This window comes from Squalius cephalus, assembly GCF_949319135.1.
Source record: "Squalius cephalus genome assembly, chromosome: 8".
NCBI classification, from domain to species: domain Eukaryota; kingdom Metazoa; phylum Chordata; class Actinopteri; order Cypriniformes; family Leuciscidae; genus Squalius; species Squalius cephalus.
Window position 1 is genome coordinate 3,952,992 of NC_137129.1, and position 18,830 is coordinate 3,971,821.

General features: G+C 38.7%; 2 protein-coding genes across 6 annotated transcripts in view; both read left to right on the top strand.

Annotated features, from left to right (window-relative positions):
• The window catches only part of csmd3b (CUB and Sushi multiple domains 3b), a 457,418-nt gene that overhangs the window by 401,833 nt on the left and 36,755 nt on the right, over positions 1-18,830 (top strand). For all 5 annotated transcript variants that reach the window (XM_079879070.1, XM_079879071.1, XM_079879072.1 and 2 more), the window contains 3 exons: positions 3,244-3,417; positions 4,640-4,825; positions 6,818-6,991. In XM_079879070.1, the coding sequence (XP_079735196.1) occupies positions 3,244-3,417; positions 4,640-4,825; positions 6,818-6,991 (534 nt within the window). The remainder of the gene's footprint in view (positions 1-3,243; positions 3,418-4,639; positions 4,826-6,817; positions 6,992-18,830) is intronic.
• The window catches only part of ppt1 (palmitoyl-protein thioesterase 1 (ceroid-lipofuscinosis, neuronal 1, infantile)), a 230,959-nt gene continuing 230,255 nt past the window's right edge, over positions 18,127-18,830 (top strand). The window contains exon 1 of the mRNA XM_079879154.1: positions 18,127-18,137. The gene's annotated coding sequence lies outside the window, so the exon portion shown is untranslated. The remainder of the gene's footprint in view (positions 18,138-18,830) is intronic.

Consider the following 18,830-nt stretch of genomic DNA (forward strand, 5'->3'; position numbering starts at 1 on the left):
CAGCTTTATTTCAACAGAAATGTTTTTAATAGTTTTAGTTAACAATGATAACACTGGTCCGGCTCACTTGATGTCCAGTGTAAAATCTGGGTTCTCTGCGAAACCATTTGAGAGCCACGGCTTATATTCGGGACTATCTGACTGTCACTTGATTTGATTCGAATTTTATTCACACTTTTATTAATGTGGCATCTCTTCCATGATCTTTTAGAGAATGGCAGTCAATTACGATGAAAGCGGGGCGACCGAGGCGTCTCTTTTGATGATGGTGATCACGGCATCTGAAACAATCACAGTTTTTTTGCATCTGCAAATCATCGCACACTTTCTCAAGCGGAATAAAGCGAGAGGGAAGAAAGGCAATTTCAATGCCAGACAAGTTGCACCAGGCTCTGTGATTCCTCAATGGATCTAACCAATAGCAGCTGACATCCTTGATGTATTAATCGTTTACTCGACTTAAAGACCCCATGAAATGAATATTGGAGTTTTGTGGCTTTTAGTGCAGTTCTGGTAGTTTTGAGGTCGTCTATTTGCTGGTGTATCACTAAAAGTTTGCAATTGATTTTTAGCAGATTTAGAGTATACGTTTAAAATGTCGATTTTTTTTTTTTTTCTGGGAAAACTGAGCAAAAATACACTCAAGCGTATCCACATTTTTGTCCAATCAAATGCTTTCCAGAATGAAAACATCCCCTTTCACTAAGACCACATCTGATTGAGTCGTAAATATTTGTTTTAGTGTCATTGAGATACTTGAATTTGTTTTTATCTGTTTTTATTTTAATTTTTGTTAAAGTTTTAGTAATGTAGGTTTTTCTTTTCATTCATGTTTAGTAAGTTATACATTTTATTTCAGTTTTAGTTTCAATTATTTTAATAAGAAATGTTGTTCTAGCTAAAATAAAAGTCGACGTTTATTCTATTTCAGGCAACAAGTTTTAAATGGATTTAGTTTTAATTAACTATAATAACCCTGCTATGATGTAAATTAGGCACTCACTGCCTATTTCAATAGGAAATACATCAACACAAAAAAACATGTTCAATGAGTGATTTCAGGGGGTCTTTAACCATAAAATGATTTTTTTTCACATCTACGTTTCACAAGCTTTGCACTAAAAGCTGAAATCACAGAAAGATGTGTGGGTACATTTTCAGCTATTTTAGCATACAGTGATTTGGTTGGAAATTTGGGTTACGGAGAGTCTTCAAATGAAAGGGAAATTGCCTCCGTGCAAAGAGAAACAAATTACAACTCTGATTATGCAAATCAACTGTGGCTTTTTATGATTGTAGAAAGTGAGGGGAAAAAAAACATACTGTACCCTGGAAGAGCTATTACAAACGCAAATATATACCTCTAAATGTGTCATATCAGCGAAAGAAATGTCTCCTTAATTAAATAAGAGCTCTTCAGTATGTTAGAATAAGACAAGACTCTGGAGTTAATAAACACACATTAGAGAAGTAAGACACGGGGACAGGCTCGTCGTACTCGACTTACATGCGTTTTCACAATGCACAGTAGATAACAAGCAAGTTTCACTGCTAACACCGGCTCCGTATCTGATACTGACTGACAGCTTAGGTCTAATACATTCCCCATATAAATGAAGTAAACTCAACCTGGCATGTAATTAAAAGGCATTATGTTGTTGTTGGATTGGTTTACTTTTCCGCCTGTATGTACTCTGATAAACGATATGATTTGAATGTCTAAACTGAACATTTGAGTGACAGCTCTCACCCGAAGGCATTGAGTGTGAATCTTCTATTTACAGCATGCACCGCTTCATTCAGCCAACAAATATCTGCAATCGAGCACAAATGTTGCCGTGTTGCCCATTGCTATTACAACCGTGGGATTTCATTGGACTAATGTTCCCGACTGTTACAGAGCTTTTAAATTACACCTCCGGACAAAATGTTTGTTATGCCTATTCTACTGTTCAAAAGTTTGGGGTCTAGTTTTTTATGTTTTTGAAAGAATTCCCTTATGCTCACTAAGACATTTATTTAATAAAAATACAGTAAAAATGTGATGGCTGTTTTTTTATTGTAATATATTTTAAAATGTAATTTATATCCTGTGATCAAAGCTGAATTTTCAGCATCATTACTCCAGTCTTCAGTGTCACATGACCCTTCAGAAATCATTCTAATATGATGATTTGCTGCTCAAGAAACATTTATGATTACTATCAATGTTGAAAATTCAAAAGAACAGCATTTATTTGAAATATTTTTTTTGTAACAATGTTGTAAAAGTAATTTTTGACCAATTTAGCACATCCTTGCTGAATCAAACCGCGACTACATTAATTTCTTGTAGTCTTACTGACCCCAAACTCTTGAACAATAGTGTATATATAGAGAGAAAGCGAGCAATGTATTTTTACATTTTTCAACAAATATTAATATTATTATAAATTATTTATATTATTTCTTTTCATTGAATGTTACGTTTTCTCTACAAATAATACTGTTTTTAATAGCTGTAAATCATACAGTTAAACCGTGACTCCATTCATTAAAAATTCATTAATTCATTAAAATGATGGCATACAGTGCAAAACATTTCAGATTGTTTTGTTTGTTTGTCTGTTTATTTCCACACATTACTGATACCAAACATATCACACGCAAGTTTTCAAATGGATGTGCAATGTGCATCTTCTTTTCCTTCAAAGATGCATATATGTGATTGTGTAGTATTTGAATGATAGTGAATTTATCTTTCCTTTATTTCTGTGCATTGGCATTTAAAATGTGGTGCTGGTTTTATCAAGGAGAAACTGAATCCGATTTATTGCATTTGAGTTTTTTATTTTATTTATTTTAATAAAGGGACCATATACAATTTTTAACATAAATGTTTCCATGTCATGCATTGCACCGGATTTAGCCAAAGGCTAATTTTCATCTGTAGTCCCCTCCATCGGCCACGGATGAAACTTGAGTTGGCAACTTACCAAATAAATGATTAGAAATTACTGAGGGAAATTGAACTAATTTCCCGCAGTGACCAATCAATATTAAGGGCGCATCTATTTTGTGCCATAATTTAATCACGTACTAAACCGTTTCTGTTTTTTAATATGTACCTGTTGTGAGAAAACAGCATCCAGGAAGAAATCATCCCACATTGCTACACATAGATTGTATGCTTACGCCATATTAAAGCCTCTCTCTCTCTCTCTCTCTCTCTCTCTCTCTCTCTCTCTCTCTGGTGATCTGTAGCCATCAGCTGTGGGCACCCGGGAAGCCCCATCTATGGCCGGACCGTAGGCAACGGCTTCAACCTCAACGATGTGGTGAGCTTCTCCTGCAACATGGGCTACGTGATGGAGGGTCCTTCCCGAGCCCAGTGTCAGGCCAACCGGCAGTGGAGCCAGCCACCACCAACATGTAAAGGTGGGGAGAAAAGTTAAGTCTTTTATTCACACGGAGCTTTGCCTGATTCACCGGCTGACCGTATTAAAGCACCGCAGTGAAGGGTAAGAAAGGGTGAAGCGGATGTTGGATGTTGAGAAGTGTCTGCCGATTGTGGGGTTTGGTGGCTGAAAATTCACTAACAAAATTGTCATTAATGATGCCTGGTAAGGAAACACATACTAAAATGTTATGCCGATATATTTAGTTTGATATAGACTGCATGTTCTGTGATATGCCATTCTGCATTTGTGCACTGACTTATTACTGCATGCAACTGTATGAAACATGATACTAACACAGTTTGAGCTGAATTATATTGAGAAATGTATTATATTTCAAAAATAAATGTTTTAATTTCTTTATAATAAAAAAAAAAATATATATATATATATATATATATATATATATATATATATATATATATATATGTGAAGAGTTCAGATGCAAAAGCCTCTAAGTGCCATCTGAAATTTTCTTCTAGAATGATCATTTTTATCAAGCTTGTATATTTAAGTTCAATAATTTCACTTAAATGGCAATGCAAATTACCTATTAATTGTCATACATACCTACAGTATATATATATATATATATATATATATGTATATATATACACTTCAGAGATATTTTATTCATAAAAAATTCTAGGGGTATCAATAATTGTGGCCAACGTGTTTTGGATTGTGGCCAATATTTCATAATGTGATTTCCCCCCCACTTTCAATTCTTTTAGTTCAATGAAAGGTTAGGATTTTGCCAAATTTTTTTTTAATGAAAGATCAAAAGTATAAACGATGCAGATTTATTTTTTACAGCCATTTTTGATCATATTTACCAGGGGTATGATTAATTCTGAACACGACTGTATATAATATATATATATTTATATATATATATATATATATATATATATATATATATATATATATATATATATATATATATATATGCTTTATTTATATATATTCATATTACAGTCTCGATTAGTCCTATGTCACTTTTTTAAGAAGATCCAGCATTTTTTATTATCGTGTCCTATCAGTCATTTTTTTTGAGTGGATGTCTGTGACAGAATGGCAAATTCTCATTCTACATGCGCAGAGCATCTGACCTAGTTGTTTCCACTGAAGTCACTTGCTTAGTGCTTCTGCCAAATAACATGTCTCTGTTTCTGTCCTCTCCCTTTCTTCTCTTTATTCAGTTGTCAATTGCTCTGATCCTGGGATTCCAGCCAACTCCATCAGACAGAGTAAGATCGAGCACGGAAACTTCACCTTTGGCACGGTGGTTTTCTACGACTGCAACCCCGGCTATTACCTGTTCGGCTCCCCCGTCCTCACCTGCCAGCCCACGGGTCAGTGGGACAAACCGCTGCCCGAGTGTATCGGTATGTTTCTGGCATCATTCAATGAAAATTTGGCAGTGGCATTGTGTTGCTAATCACCTGTTCCTTCCAGTAATTGAGGGGAATTCGTTGCATGACCCTCTTCCTGCTGCTGAAGATCAGTGGTTGTAATTGAGGGACAGGTGGAACACAGATTAGCAATTATCTGATCCCAGCTTTATTATGTGAAAGTTAAAACACAGCACATCCTCGGCCCGTCTACAGCTCAGTGAGACACGATCAGCAGCAGCTGTGAAGTCGACGGGACCTAAGCTTACAAGACTCCCTGCTGTCAGAGATGCCCTTTCTCCCAGTATCCACTTTGCTTTGTGTTTCTATAACCTTTCCTGTAGTTTTACATGTGTGATCCTAACACCATTTGCAAGGCTCTTTGAATACCTAAGTGATCTGAGATACGTTCTGCATAAAAATGCTGACGCTTACTTGCAGTCCTATATGAAAAGTGTTTGTTTCTCACCTGGTAATGAGATTTACTCAATGCTTTATTTACATATATATTTATATGTGTTCACACCTTTTCTGCTGGCATGCAAAAATATATATGCACAGAGACCCTTTGTTTAAAGGGTTAGTTCACCCAAAAATGAAAATTCTGTCAGTAATCACTCACCCTCATGTTGTTCCAACCCCGTAAGACTTTCGTTCATCTTCGGAAAACATGTTAAGATATTTCTGATTAAATCTGAGAGCTGGATCACTCCTCCATAGGCTTCTATGTAATTGAAACTTGCCGGCCCAGAAAGTTAGTAAAGACAATGTTTAAAATAGTCCAAGTGACTACAGTGGATCAATCATAAGTTTATCAAGCAACGAGAATACTTTTTGTGCGCAAAAACAAACAAAAATAATGACTTTATTCTACTATTGATTTTCTTCTGTGTTTCTCTGAGTGAGTTCACGTAGTGTAACAGCGCAGCGCTTCTGGGTTGTACGTCAGAACGGAGGCTCACTATTGGCCGACGCTGGTCATGTGTGTGATGCTGGCCAATAGTGAGCCTCCGTTCTGACGTACAACCCAGAAGTGCTGCGCTGTTACACTACGTGAACTCACTCAGAGGCATTTGGGCTATTTTAAACATTGTCTTTACTAACTTTTCTGGGCCGGCAAGTTTCGATCCCATAGAAGCCTATGGAGGAGTGATCCAGCTCTCAGATTTAATCAAAAATATCTTCATTTTTCTTCCCGAAGATGAACGAAAGTCTTACAGGGTTGGAACAACATGAGGGTGAGTAATTACTGACAGAATTTTCATTTTTGGGTGAACGGATTCGACTACTGTTGTTTTACATCTGAAGCAAGTTAAAAAATATAAATTTTTATGTTAGCTTTATTACATTTCTGTGCACATTAAAGGCTCATTCTTTTTAATACCTTTTTATTACATTTAATTAAATCATATTAATTCATTCATTGATATGCATTCATTTTGATTAAAATATTTCAGTTTTAGCAGTCTGCACAAGCAGTGAGGTCTGAAATACAGATTAGGAAGAAACTTTCAGAAAATGCTGATCAAAACGCTCACACAGGAAGCTGAATTACCACCACATTCATTGAGAACAACTAGAGCGATTATATAATTAAAAGTTAAAAGCAGCTTTGTTTCAAGTCAATAATAAATGTTTAAATAAAACTCCTGCCAAGACTTCAGATGACGCAAACTCTGAATCAACATGCGCCAAAGCTACATTTTTCTAAACATTTATTAACAAACAAGTATTCATTACTTCAATGAGTTGTTTCTTCAACGACATTGTTTCTGCATTCAATTATTACATTGTTTAAATGAATACATTTTTCGCTAACTGTGATTTTGTATATGTACATTTCTGAAAGGCGATGTGTATTGTGAAAAGTGCTTTACAAATAAATGTGAATTGAATTGAATCGAATATGATCATATTCAACTTGTGAATGTGTACTGAAGGAGTGTTTGCCGACCCAGTAATGTTTTCCGTGTGTGTTGTGGACAGTGGTGGACTGTGGGCATCCTGGATCTCCTCCTAATGGAGTGCTGAGCGGGGACAAATTCACCTTTGGTGCCACGGTGCGCTACATCTGTACGGGTGGCCGACAACTGAAGGGCGAATCCTCACGAACCTGCCAGCTCAACGGCCACTGGAGCGCACCCATGCCCTTCTGCTCAGGTAGGACGAACACACGCAACCTGCACGATTAAAGATGCCATTACACACCGTGTCCACACCCGACACGACTACGAGATGCGACAAAATCAATCAAAGATCAAGAAGAGCGTGTGGGCAAATGCTTCCTTTTGTTTCCTTTAACCTTCGGTTAAGTATTCAAACAGCTTGCCTACACAAAGAAATCTGTTTTTCCTTACATTTGTAGGTTGCGAAAGTTATTTCTACTAGTTTGATTGGACAGGACGATACTCCAAAAGTGCTGGTGTTTTGTAGCACAGTTTTGGATCAGTCCGTTGTCTGTGTTCGCAACACTTCCTACTTTGGCTTCTTTTGAAACTGTTTTCTCTGGCAGAGCAAATCTGAAAAAAATAGCTGGCCATGTTGTGTTTGGAATGGAATTTAGTTGATATTATACAATTTCTTTTCCAATTTGTGTTCCAATTTGTGTTCCAAGAGTCCTGATATACAGTCCAACACTGGGAGTTGTCACTGTTTGTGTCGCTCTGCTTGTCTGTGTTCCAGATAGAATCTCAGTGTGTTTATTAGTGGATTTTTTAGTAATGCTTTCTGCACGTTGCGTATTGATACGCTCGTAAATGACGATAAGTGACTTTATTTTGTCAAAATGATTCATTGTTTCATTCACTCAAACTACTTGTTCAAAGAGTCATTCAGTGTAAAACACTACTACTGTGAGACACATGATGGTTAATTGTTCTTTGACTTTGTTTGAAACATTTTATAGTTGAAGCAAAAATAGATAAAGGAACTGTACTGTGTCTAAAGGCCGGGACACACCAAGCCGACGGGCGTTTTTGAGCATCTGTCGGGTCAGCTTGGTTTTTTCGGTGTGCTCAGCAGCATTGGCTCTAGTCGGACACTGTCTGGGTTTTTTGGGCCGATTCAGCGTGTTGAATTGGCGTCTGGCCGTCAGTGAGAGAGAGAACTGTGATTGTCTGTTCAGCCAAGCGAACGAATCAGTGCATGAGAATAAAAGCGAAAGTGATGAAAGTGAGCAAAGAAGTCAAGATGGCACAGACTGACGGCTGTTATAATTTTATGTCATTTTACCTAAACATTCGAATGCAGGAATGTAACGTGAGCCGACTGGAATGAAGAAAGTGATCAGCGTGATTGATATTCAAAATCAACGCAAACGCTGCTTTGTTTACGGTTTGTATATCTGTAGTCTTAGTTTCAGTTTCCCTTTTTGAATGATGAAAATATACTATTAATACCTGCTGATATAGACAGATATTTACTGACATGCAGACTCAGAACGCACATGCTAGTTGACAGACGCCTTTAGTCCTTCTGGTGTGTTCAAGCGCAGTTTTTGGCCGAGATGCAGCCGACGAGAGGTGACCAAACAGCTTTCGTCTCCGCTCGTTCTTTGACGTCGGCTTGGTGTGTCCGGGGCTTAAAATAACTGCAAAATTAACTCTTATCGATAACAGTAGTGCTTTATTTTACAGACCTGTTCCCCATGTACATACGTGACCCTGGATCACAAAACCAGTCATAAGTCACAAGTCGTATATTTGTGGCAATAGACAACAATACATTGTATGGGTCAAAATTATCGATTTTTCTTTTATGCCAAAAATCATTAGGATATTAAGTAAAGATCATGTTCCATGAAGATATTTTGTACATTTCCTACCTTAAATATATCAAAAAATTATTTTTGTGAGTGAATGCAGCACAATCGCCAACATACACTCACCTAAAGGATTATTAGGAACACCATACTAATACTGTGTTTGACCCCCTTTCGCCTTCAGAACTGCCTTAATTCTACGTGGCATTGATTCAACAAGGTGCTGAAAGCATTCTTTAGAAATGTTGGCCCATATTGATAGGATAGCATCTTGCAGTTGATGGAGATTTGTGGGATGCACATCCAGGGCACGAAGCTCCCGTTCCACCACATCCCAAAGATGCTCTATTGGGTTGAGATCTGGTGACTGTGGGGGCCATTTTAGTACAGTGAACTCATTGTCATGTTCAAGAAACCAATTTGAAATGATTCGAGCTTTGTGACATGGTGCATTATCCTGCTGGAAGTAGCCATCAGAGGATGGGTACATGGTGGTCATAAAGGGATGGACATGGTCAGAAACAATGCTCAGGTAGGCCGTGGCATTTAAACGATGCCCAATTGGCACTAAGGGGCCTAAAGTGTGCCAAGAAAACATCCCCCACACCATTACACCACCACCACCAGCCTGCACAGTGGTAACAAGGCATGATGGATCCATGTTCTCATTCTGTTTACGCCAAATTCTGACTCTACCATCTGAATGTCTCAACAGAAATCGAGACTCATCAGACCAGGCAACATTTTTCCAGTCTTCAACTGTCCAATTTTGGTGAGCTCGTGCAAATTGTAGCCTCTTTTTCCTATTTGTAGTGGAGATGAGTGGTACCCGGTGGGGTCTTCTGCTGTTGTAGCCCATCCGCCTCAAGGTTGTGCGTGTTGTGGCTTCACAAATGCTTTGCTGCATACCTCGGTTGTAACGAGTGGTTATTTCAGTCAAAGTTGCTCTTCTATCAGCTTGAATCAGTCGGCCCATTCTCTTCTGACCTCTAGCATCAACAAGGCATTTTCGCCCACAGGACTGCCGCATACTGGATGTTTTTCCCTTTTCACACCATTCTTTGTAAACCCTAGAAATGGTTGTGCGTGAAAATCCCAGTAACTGAGCAGATTGTGAAATACTCAGACCGGCCCGTCTGGCACCAACAACCATGCCACGCTCAAAATAGCTTAAATCACCTTTCTTTCCCATTCTGACATTCAGTTTGGAGTTCAGGAGATTGTCTTGACCAGGACCACACCCCTAAATGCATTGAAGCAACTGCCATGTGATTGGTTGATTAGATAATTGCATTAATGAGAAATTGAACAGCACCCTCAAATATTGTCCTATCCTAACAAACCATACAAACCAAACCATCAATGGAAAGCTTATTTATTCAGCTTTCAGGCGATGTATAAATCTCAATTTAAAAAAAAATTATGGTTTTGTGGTCCAGGGTCACAACTATTTACTTATTATAGTAATTGCCATAACTGGGTGATAAACCTAACTTTAACCCATGTTGTAACCCTATATTTACCAGTACTTTCTTAGATAAGTACACTGAAAGTACACGTAAGTGCACGTACTGTAAAATAAAGTGCAACCACGATAACTATATTAGTGTGCACACAAACGAACAATAATTTTCTCCTCTGCCACTTTAAATGCTCTTTAAAGTCGGGTGGATTCTTATTGGCTGTCAGTGTTTAACAGCGTTCATAAGCTGGGAAAAATCATTCCGAAAGTCATTCAAATTATGCCGTTTATCTGTGTCATTATCGTTACAGTTGTAGTGTGGACTAATAGGTGTATAGTTTATAGTTGTTTTAATCGTCCTTATTCTGAACGAACCTTTAGTCAATAATAACTTTTTGTTTATTGAACCGTTGTGTAACCAAAACTACAAAATTTTGGTCTGAGATGTCATACCTAATGATTTTGCTGAAATTGTTACACCTTCTGTCAAACTCGCTGCTTCAGAATGGAAGAGGAGTCACCGAATAAAGCCTCTGACATTTCTTTCCAATTCCCCGTCACATGAAGCTTTGTGAAACAGGAATAACACACAAACAGACTCGCCAAAAATAGGATGCAATTTGTTTAGTATCTTTCCCCTTTGAATGCATGTGAGTGTATTTATTCCTCGGGGGCTTGCCATTGAGAGTATGTGTTTATGCACAGCTAGAGTGAGAAATTGAGTTACTTTCAGTAAACACAGTCTGTTCTGCCTCTGCTTTAATATGTAATTAGTCATTTTATTAGTCATTTAAGTGTAGAAGAACTTCAGAAAATAGCTCGGCTGCATAACCACCACGGCAAATAATTTGTGAGAAATAAGTTTGGATGACTTCCAAGCAGTAAAAATGCCTTCCAATAAAGCTTGTCAGTTGTTCGGTGTGAGAAGAAGCTCACCAGCAAGACCGTGAGAAAGCATTAACTCAGCAGAGGTTCGAGTGACTGGGACTGTTAACACTAACACCCGCTGAGACTCGCTATGACTGTCCCATGACTATGTAAATGAAGTTTACGGCTGAAACGTCGGCTGGTGGGGCGTCCGACATCTGTGAGGTGTGTTATTATTCTGTGGGTTTGCTGTGCTGTTTTTTAAAACATTGCAGCATTTTTATTGAGATTACATGCTGATGGCTTTCGGTGGAGATACAGTAGTGGCCAAAGGGAATATTTGTTTTTAATGACCCTACAAGTTCAGTTTAACCATCAAAACATGAGGAAAATATTTGATATATTTTAAATATGAGGGGAGAACAAAACACTAAACTTGGTTAAGGTATTTATCTGACAAATATGTTTGGCAAAAAAAGGCAAACTACAGCTACAGGTTTTATTTTACTATGCAAAAAAAAAATGCATAGAAAAACAAAAATCTCAGAGGAAAAAGAGTATTGACTAGAACATAATCAGTTATTATTTCATTGCTTCTCTCTTGTTTTTGCATGTGTTCATAATTTCTTATATGACAGCTTGTTTGTCGGCACATTTGTCATGTTTTATTGCGTTATTGACAATTGACCCCAAGCACAATTGTGCAATATGCTTACAAAATCTTTAATATTTTGATCATATTTGAATAAAGGGTGAAGATATTTATTTTTATAATGTATATGTGGAAACATACACACACACACTCAACTGCAGGAGTCCGTGTCTGTTTATGTTGTTAGATTTTAAAACAGAAACAGAGACTCTGAGATTCAAGATGATCTGCAGAGACTAGACCGAACATGAACATTTCATAACTAACACAAACACAACACAATCTCACTGCCACTGTTCATTCTGTAAATGGAAAGGAAAGGCATGTACTAACTTAGAAAAATCCAGAGGGGAACCTCAAAGGTCTCCACATGTGAGTTCCTACACCCACGCGAACACAAGTTTTGTCGAACACCAAACATGGCTTAGAGAGATTTTACATAAGCCGTAAACCATCCGCACACAAAGCGCTCTGCAAGGCCACTTCAGAAAGCTCTGAACTTAGTGTGCTAGCGGCAGCTGAGCCTTTGTCACATAGAATTATTGCGAATCAAGGATCCTTGTGTCCAATGCCTCTCCTAGCTCTTATTCTACCACGCTGTTGCATTGTCCTTGGGGACTTTAAAGGGAATTAAACATAAACACGCAGCGAAGGTGTGGAGTGAGCGAACGGCGCCGTCACTGGCATTTTGAATGGTGTTATATCCCATTCTGGTTCAGTGAGCTCAACAAGTCCCTCCTGTTACAGTCTGCCCTTTACGAAAAAGAGTTTGTGCACCGAACCACTGACTCGGCATTGATAGTGAAGGACACAATATTCCCTTTTAAACAAAACTTTTGGGTCGTTTGTATGTTCTTGGGATTGAGAAGGAGCTCTTGAATTATTAGAAATCAGGACAAGAGGTTGTGCTGTTTTTGTATAACCCTGTAGAGTCGACTGAACTGTGATTGGTTTGGTTGATTGTAGTGTCCTTGTGTTTTAAATCCATCCATCAGAATCATTGTTCATGGTAAACACTTGGTGTGCATTCTTTAAAGCCCATAAATTGTATTTTAAGAGGAGGTCAGAATGACCACAGATGTCATTTGGTAATGTGTGTTGGTGAGTCGGTCTAAAATACTGTTTGTAACCCTTCAAACGGAGCATGTATTAGACTGAGCAGCTCTACTTTGTAATCAGCAAAACCACACCTCATTCCCATGATGCCGATATATGCCAACTGCATTTAGATGGTTATTAGATCTCTGTTTTTGGTGTGTTGCCCTTTTTTTTTCTCTCCCACATTTATACTACTGTTCAAAAGTGGTCAGTGCACTTTTTTTCAAGAAATTAATACTTTAATGGAGCAAGGATGCACTAAATTGATCAAAAGTGACAATAAAGTCATTTTAATATGCTATAATGCTGTAACATTTATAATAATTTTGAAACATTTGTTGAGCAGCAAATCAGCATATTACAATGATTGCTGAAGGATCATGTGACACGGAAGACTGGAGTAATGATGCTGAAAATTCAGCTTTGATCACAGGAATAAATTACATTAAAACATATATTAAAAATAAAAGAACTGTTGTTTTACATTTTTGTCAATAATCCTGTTTTTGTTGTATTTTTGATCAAATAAATGCAGCCTTGGTGAGCAGAAGAGACTTCTTTCAGAAACATTTTTTTAAAAATCGTACAGACCCCAAACCTTTGAATGGTAGTGTAGATTAAACATCAAACTGTGATATTGTCATGATTTTGTCAAATAACAGAGCATTTTTGTTTTTAAATCTCAACTCTCATTTTCTCATTGCTACTTGCCTCATGGGGTCACTGTTCATTGGCTAAGTCATATTTTTATATAAATGTATAATTATAAATATAAAAAATATTATCATAATATGTTACTACTTTAGACAATTGCCTATTGATGTTTTCATCAATGAAATAACCATGTTATAATTGAGTAGAGGACTAAGTGAATTAAACAACAGATTCAAGAAATGATAATAATGTTCAGAGTAATGTCCAGCATCAAATGGATTAAGTAAACTTCCATTTGACAAATTTAAATTGATTGCACGCAATGAAATTAAGCAGTGTCAAACTGTTCAAGAATTGTGTTGCATTAGCTCATTTTAATTAACCAAATTGCACAAGCAGCAAAAATCCATTTTTTGAGTGCATGTTGCCTCTGATTACCAACTCGCGTTGAAAACAAATCACTTCTGCTTGCTTTGTCATTACAAATCGCCATCAGTGTGACTATACCTTGCTGGAAACTTTCACACAGTCTTTGCATGAATGTGAACACTCGCATGTTTTTAAACACCCACTGTTTATCCATTAGACCTGCGTTAAGTGTCTGTGACCCATAAAGTGTGAATACACACATTGTCTCTCTCCAATCCTGCTGTATACGCCGGATCCGTGACCCAGAAAGGAGGCGGCAGAGAGAGAACAACAGCTCGACAGAAAGAGAAATCTCTCTTCCTCTTCCTGGTACTGTTCATCTGCCCTCCGGGGTTTTCTGGGTTTCATGGCACAAAATCATAGCAGCGCAACTTCATCCTTTTTCCTGTGTGCCATGCTGAAGGCGTTCGCACACACACAAGCATGTGCTCACGCAGGGGACTGCAGACTGTTAGAAAAGGCCTGAGTTGATGTTTTTTGTGTGCGCATCTGTTGCGTGAGCAGCTCTTGAGATCGGGCAGCAACGTCCCGTGCTTTTCCTTTTAATAACAGTCCAAACCGAAGCTATTACAAGCCTTTGACCTTGTTGCCGGCCTCTTCTAATTGCCTACATCCAGTGAGAGGTCTCCGAGGTAAAGCCTCCTGAAGTTATGACATGATCCAACCCTCTTAAAATCAACAAACAACCATTTACTCTTTGCCCCTGAAACAGCCTGATACCCAATTAGCACATATACTGAGCTGCTTCAGTGAGGGCTTTAGTGTCCTCCTGATGGGAAGATCCTCTGTTCTCTCTCTGCTCACACCTGAACTTCCAGTGGCCCAATTAAAGCGTCTGTACGGGTGTGAGGACTGAAGCCTCGGGCAGCGAGCCTCTCTCAAGACTTAACTTCCCAGCTCTGCTTGAGCTTTCTGGCACTGCTTGACTGCAGATAAAGCAAGGAGACTGCACTCAGCGGCTGCTAGATCAGACCTCAGGGATCCGGCTTTTCTTAAAGGTGAAGTGTGTCATTTCTCTGTCCCTAAAAGAACCTTAACAGAATTGCAAAAAAAATTAATTGCTTCCAATCAGGTCTCCCACAGTCTCCGAGTTCACCTACTGCTCGTGGTTTGGACAAACAAGTCGTCTCGACCTATGAGGCTAGAAAAAATGTGAATTTTAGACATGATGTTTAAAGGGATGGTTTGGAGTAAAATCAACCTACTGTAGGGTCCTTTGCACCATGACCTCGAGCCAAACACCCCCCCCCCCCCCCCCCCCCCAGGAAGCCTTTTTTCCCTTGGTCGAACATTATTAAAGTTAGAGCTTATTTAGAGATATCGGCCGAATTGTTTAGTGCAGGCGCTAATGGATCCTATGATACCATTAGCCATCAGGCAAGTGTTATTTAAATAAACTCCTGATGTACTTACAAACTTTCCAATGCCTCGTTTTATGAGTACAGAACCTATTTGTGCTACTGTAGAAGTTTGGTGCCATTCCGGGCATTATTAGTGGGGTAATTCACGAGATACAACCGATCCATTAGAACCTGCACAAAGCCATTCGGCTGATATCTAAATAAGCTCTAAATTTAATAATGTTCGACCAAGGGAAAAAAGCTTCCTGGGGGGGTTGGGGGGGGGGGCTTGGCTCGAGGTCATGGTGCAAAAGACCCTAGGTTGATTTTACTCCAAACCATCCCTTTAACAATAGAGTGTATGCAAGTGACGTCACGGTCGGCCGGAGTGACTGCGGTTACACACACTGAGTGGCAGCATTGGTTTTCAGCGTGAATGCCGCGAAAAACACACTAAACACATCTAAAACGGGAAAGAGCTTTGAGATGTACTGTACAAATAGATTTGACAAGAGATCTGAGGTATATTTTTACAGACTGCCGAAAGCTACAGAAAAGAGAAGCTGCAGTTCACAGAAACAACTGGATCCAGACAAACCAAAGGTGGATTTGCAGGTCATTTTGTGTCAGTATGCTGAAGTATTTTTTTGTGGTAAAATCATACCCTATATATTGTATTGTTATATATTGTCAAAATTTTATCATCATATAATACCATAACAAATGCAATGCTCATTGTTAGTTATTGTTAGTTAATCCATTAACTAATGTTAACTAATGAGATCTTATTGAAAAGTGTTACCAGTGCACCTTTAAAGTAAGATAAGAGAAAATAAATCAATAAAACTTTTTAAGTATAGAAAATATTGCATACTTTACTTTGTAACATATACCTGATTATTGTGGTAGAAGGGACTTAAGTGGACTTTTTTGCCATCTCTTTGATCAAAATTGTAGAGACAGGACAGGGAATTATGGGAAGAATGAGATGTTGGATCTCTGTGTCCTGCTTGAGTGTGGAGAATGTGTGCTTGAAAGGCAATGTTCACCCAAAAATGAAGATTTTGTGTTCTGCAGAACACATTTTGAAGGCTTCTTCAGCTGTCTTTGTCCATACAATGCCAACATTAGACACCATGGACTTTCATTATTTGGACAAAAAAAGGACAAAATATCTTCTTTTGTGTTCCACAGAAGAAAGAAAGTCATCCAGGTTTGGAGCGACATGAGTAAATAAGTAAATTTCATTTTTGGGTGAACTAACTTTAAATGCTAGGCCATGGCTCAGCAATTCTTCTGTTTCATATCTGTTGTCCAAAAGCATATTTGACCAGCAGTGAAAAATCAAACCTGACTGCTAAAAGCCACCAAAGATGCAACTGATCAATAATCCATGTTTAATTCCCCACTCGAGGCTTGTGGGCGCAGAAAGATGACATTTACTATAGTGTCAGTCATCTGTCAGAAGTGTGAACTGCATGTTTTCAGTGACTTCTTTTGATCCGAAGTGGCTGTACATCATCTTGTGACATGCAAATGGACATATACCCTCTCCTGGCGTGTCTACGGTGGTCTCGGAGCTGCTGTTGGATAAGTGGAAGAGCTCCAGCGGGACGGCTAATACAGCAGTCCCCTCCGTCTGCCCTTGAAGTGTGATGCTTGGTCAGCACTCTCTCGCTGACAGAGAGTCCAAACACACACACACCTCCCGGCTCTCGCTCCTCTCGTCCTCTGCCACCAGCAAGAAAGACAAAGACTGAACATGACATAAAAACACGCAGGGACATACAAGCACATGTAGACCTCCCAGGAAATTTATCACCGTGCATTTACTCGGAAAGAGTTTACCAATAAGAGCCGGCCGTTGCATCACGCCCCAAAAAGAGTACATGTCACTGTCACAACACATTGAAGTAGTTGAATACCCGACCAGTCTATGCAAGCGTGACCGATGGGGTTCCCGCTTCCTCACTTAACTCCATGTCAACATGCATCACGTCGGTCTGGCCGCGGGTCCCACTGTGTGACGCATGGCACATGTGTGCAATTTATAAGTCTGCGGAATTAAAACCTGCCAGTCATGCAAGGGTCAACGACTGGTCCTTCAGCAGAAGAGCCTGTTCCAGCGGCTTGCTGACGTATTAATAAGTAAGAGGAACATCCTGCAGTTCTTTAATAACAGTCATTTTAATCTGTCCCATGGGCCGCCCGCCACTGGCCCTGCCTATACTCCCCAGCCACACTGATGAATTACATCTGGACTTTTTTTATATATATATACAGCTGCCTGTTCTTAAATAAATCATTACTTGTTTATGGAGCCGGCCGGTTCCTTTGACATGGGTTGTTTTAGATGTTGGCTGACCTGATATGAGAGGGGAGTTTTATATTAAGTATTTTATGTTTGCCTTTAGGGTGTTGGAAGGGTTGCATCAAATGAAGGTCTTTGAACTGCCATAAAGTTCAAACTAGTGCTCTCTGAATATACAGTACTGTGCAAAAGTCTTAGGCATGTTAATATCCACCCCCAATCCCCCCAAAAAAATGGTTTTAAGTCAGTTATTTATATCTTTTGCTGTAGTGTGTCAGTAGGAAATATCAGTTTACATTTCCAAACATTCTTTTTGCCATTAATTGTAATAATCCAGTGAGATTTGTGTATGCACAAGGAGTCTGACAACAGCCGGTATGATCTGATCTCACCATCAGTGGAACGTCTCCGAGATGCTGAAGAAACCTTCCTGCAAAGCTCCCTGAAAAACTATGCGCAAGTGTACCTGGACAAAAGCCGTTTTAAACGCAAAGGGTCGTTACACCAAATATTGATTTGAATTAGTTAATAGAAGTTAAATCATAAATAAATTCAATTTGTGATTTTATTTTTGAAAGCATTCTCACTTTACAGCATTTTAACACAAGTGCCAGTGCTTTTCACAGTACTGTAGCTTTGCAGGAAGGTTTCTTCAAGCGTCTCGGAGACGTTCCCGCAGGTCTTCTGGATTTAGTCTGTCTCAGTTTCTTCTGTTTCTTCATGTAATCACAGACGGACTCGATGATGGTGAGATCAGATCATACCGGCTGTTGTCAGACTCCTTGTGCATACACAAATCTCACTGGATTATTACAATTAATGGTAAAAAGAATGTTTGGAAATGTAAACTGATATTTCCTACTGACACACTACAGCAAAAGATATAAATAACTGACTTAAAACCATTTTTTTTGGGGGGGGGGGGGGGCTATTAACATGCCTAAGACTTTTGCACAGTAAAAAAGGACTATCCTAACTTGCATAAATTAACTAGAATGTCCTGCACCCACTATAAAAAAAATATAAAAGATTATATATGGTGTCTGAATAATTTTTGGTTTGACTGTATATGCCATGTATATATGAGTGAGGTCTTGTCAGGTAAGACATGAGGTCTTTGATATAATTGAATGAGTCTGCCATCATGTTCAGAGGCTTTCGGTAAGTGTTTATTTTATGAATTGATATAATTGTGCAATGCTCAAATACTCAGTAATGTGTGAACTGTAACTTACGCCAGAACTAAGCTAAGTTGCACACAGCTGGTACAACCTGCCTCGGATCTATTTTAGCTCTTGTGGTTTCAGCAATAACTCATGGTTTCTAACACTGTGTCCTAATCAGCTTTCCAGCGGCGAGATATTTGTCTGTGCACGCAGAATGTGAAACTGCTGTGCGACGTGACACAATCACAACCGATCACTTT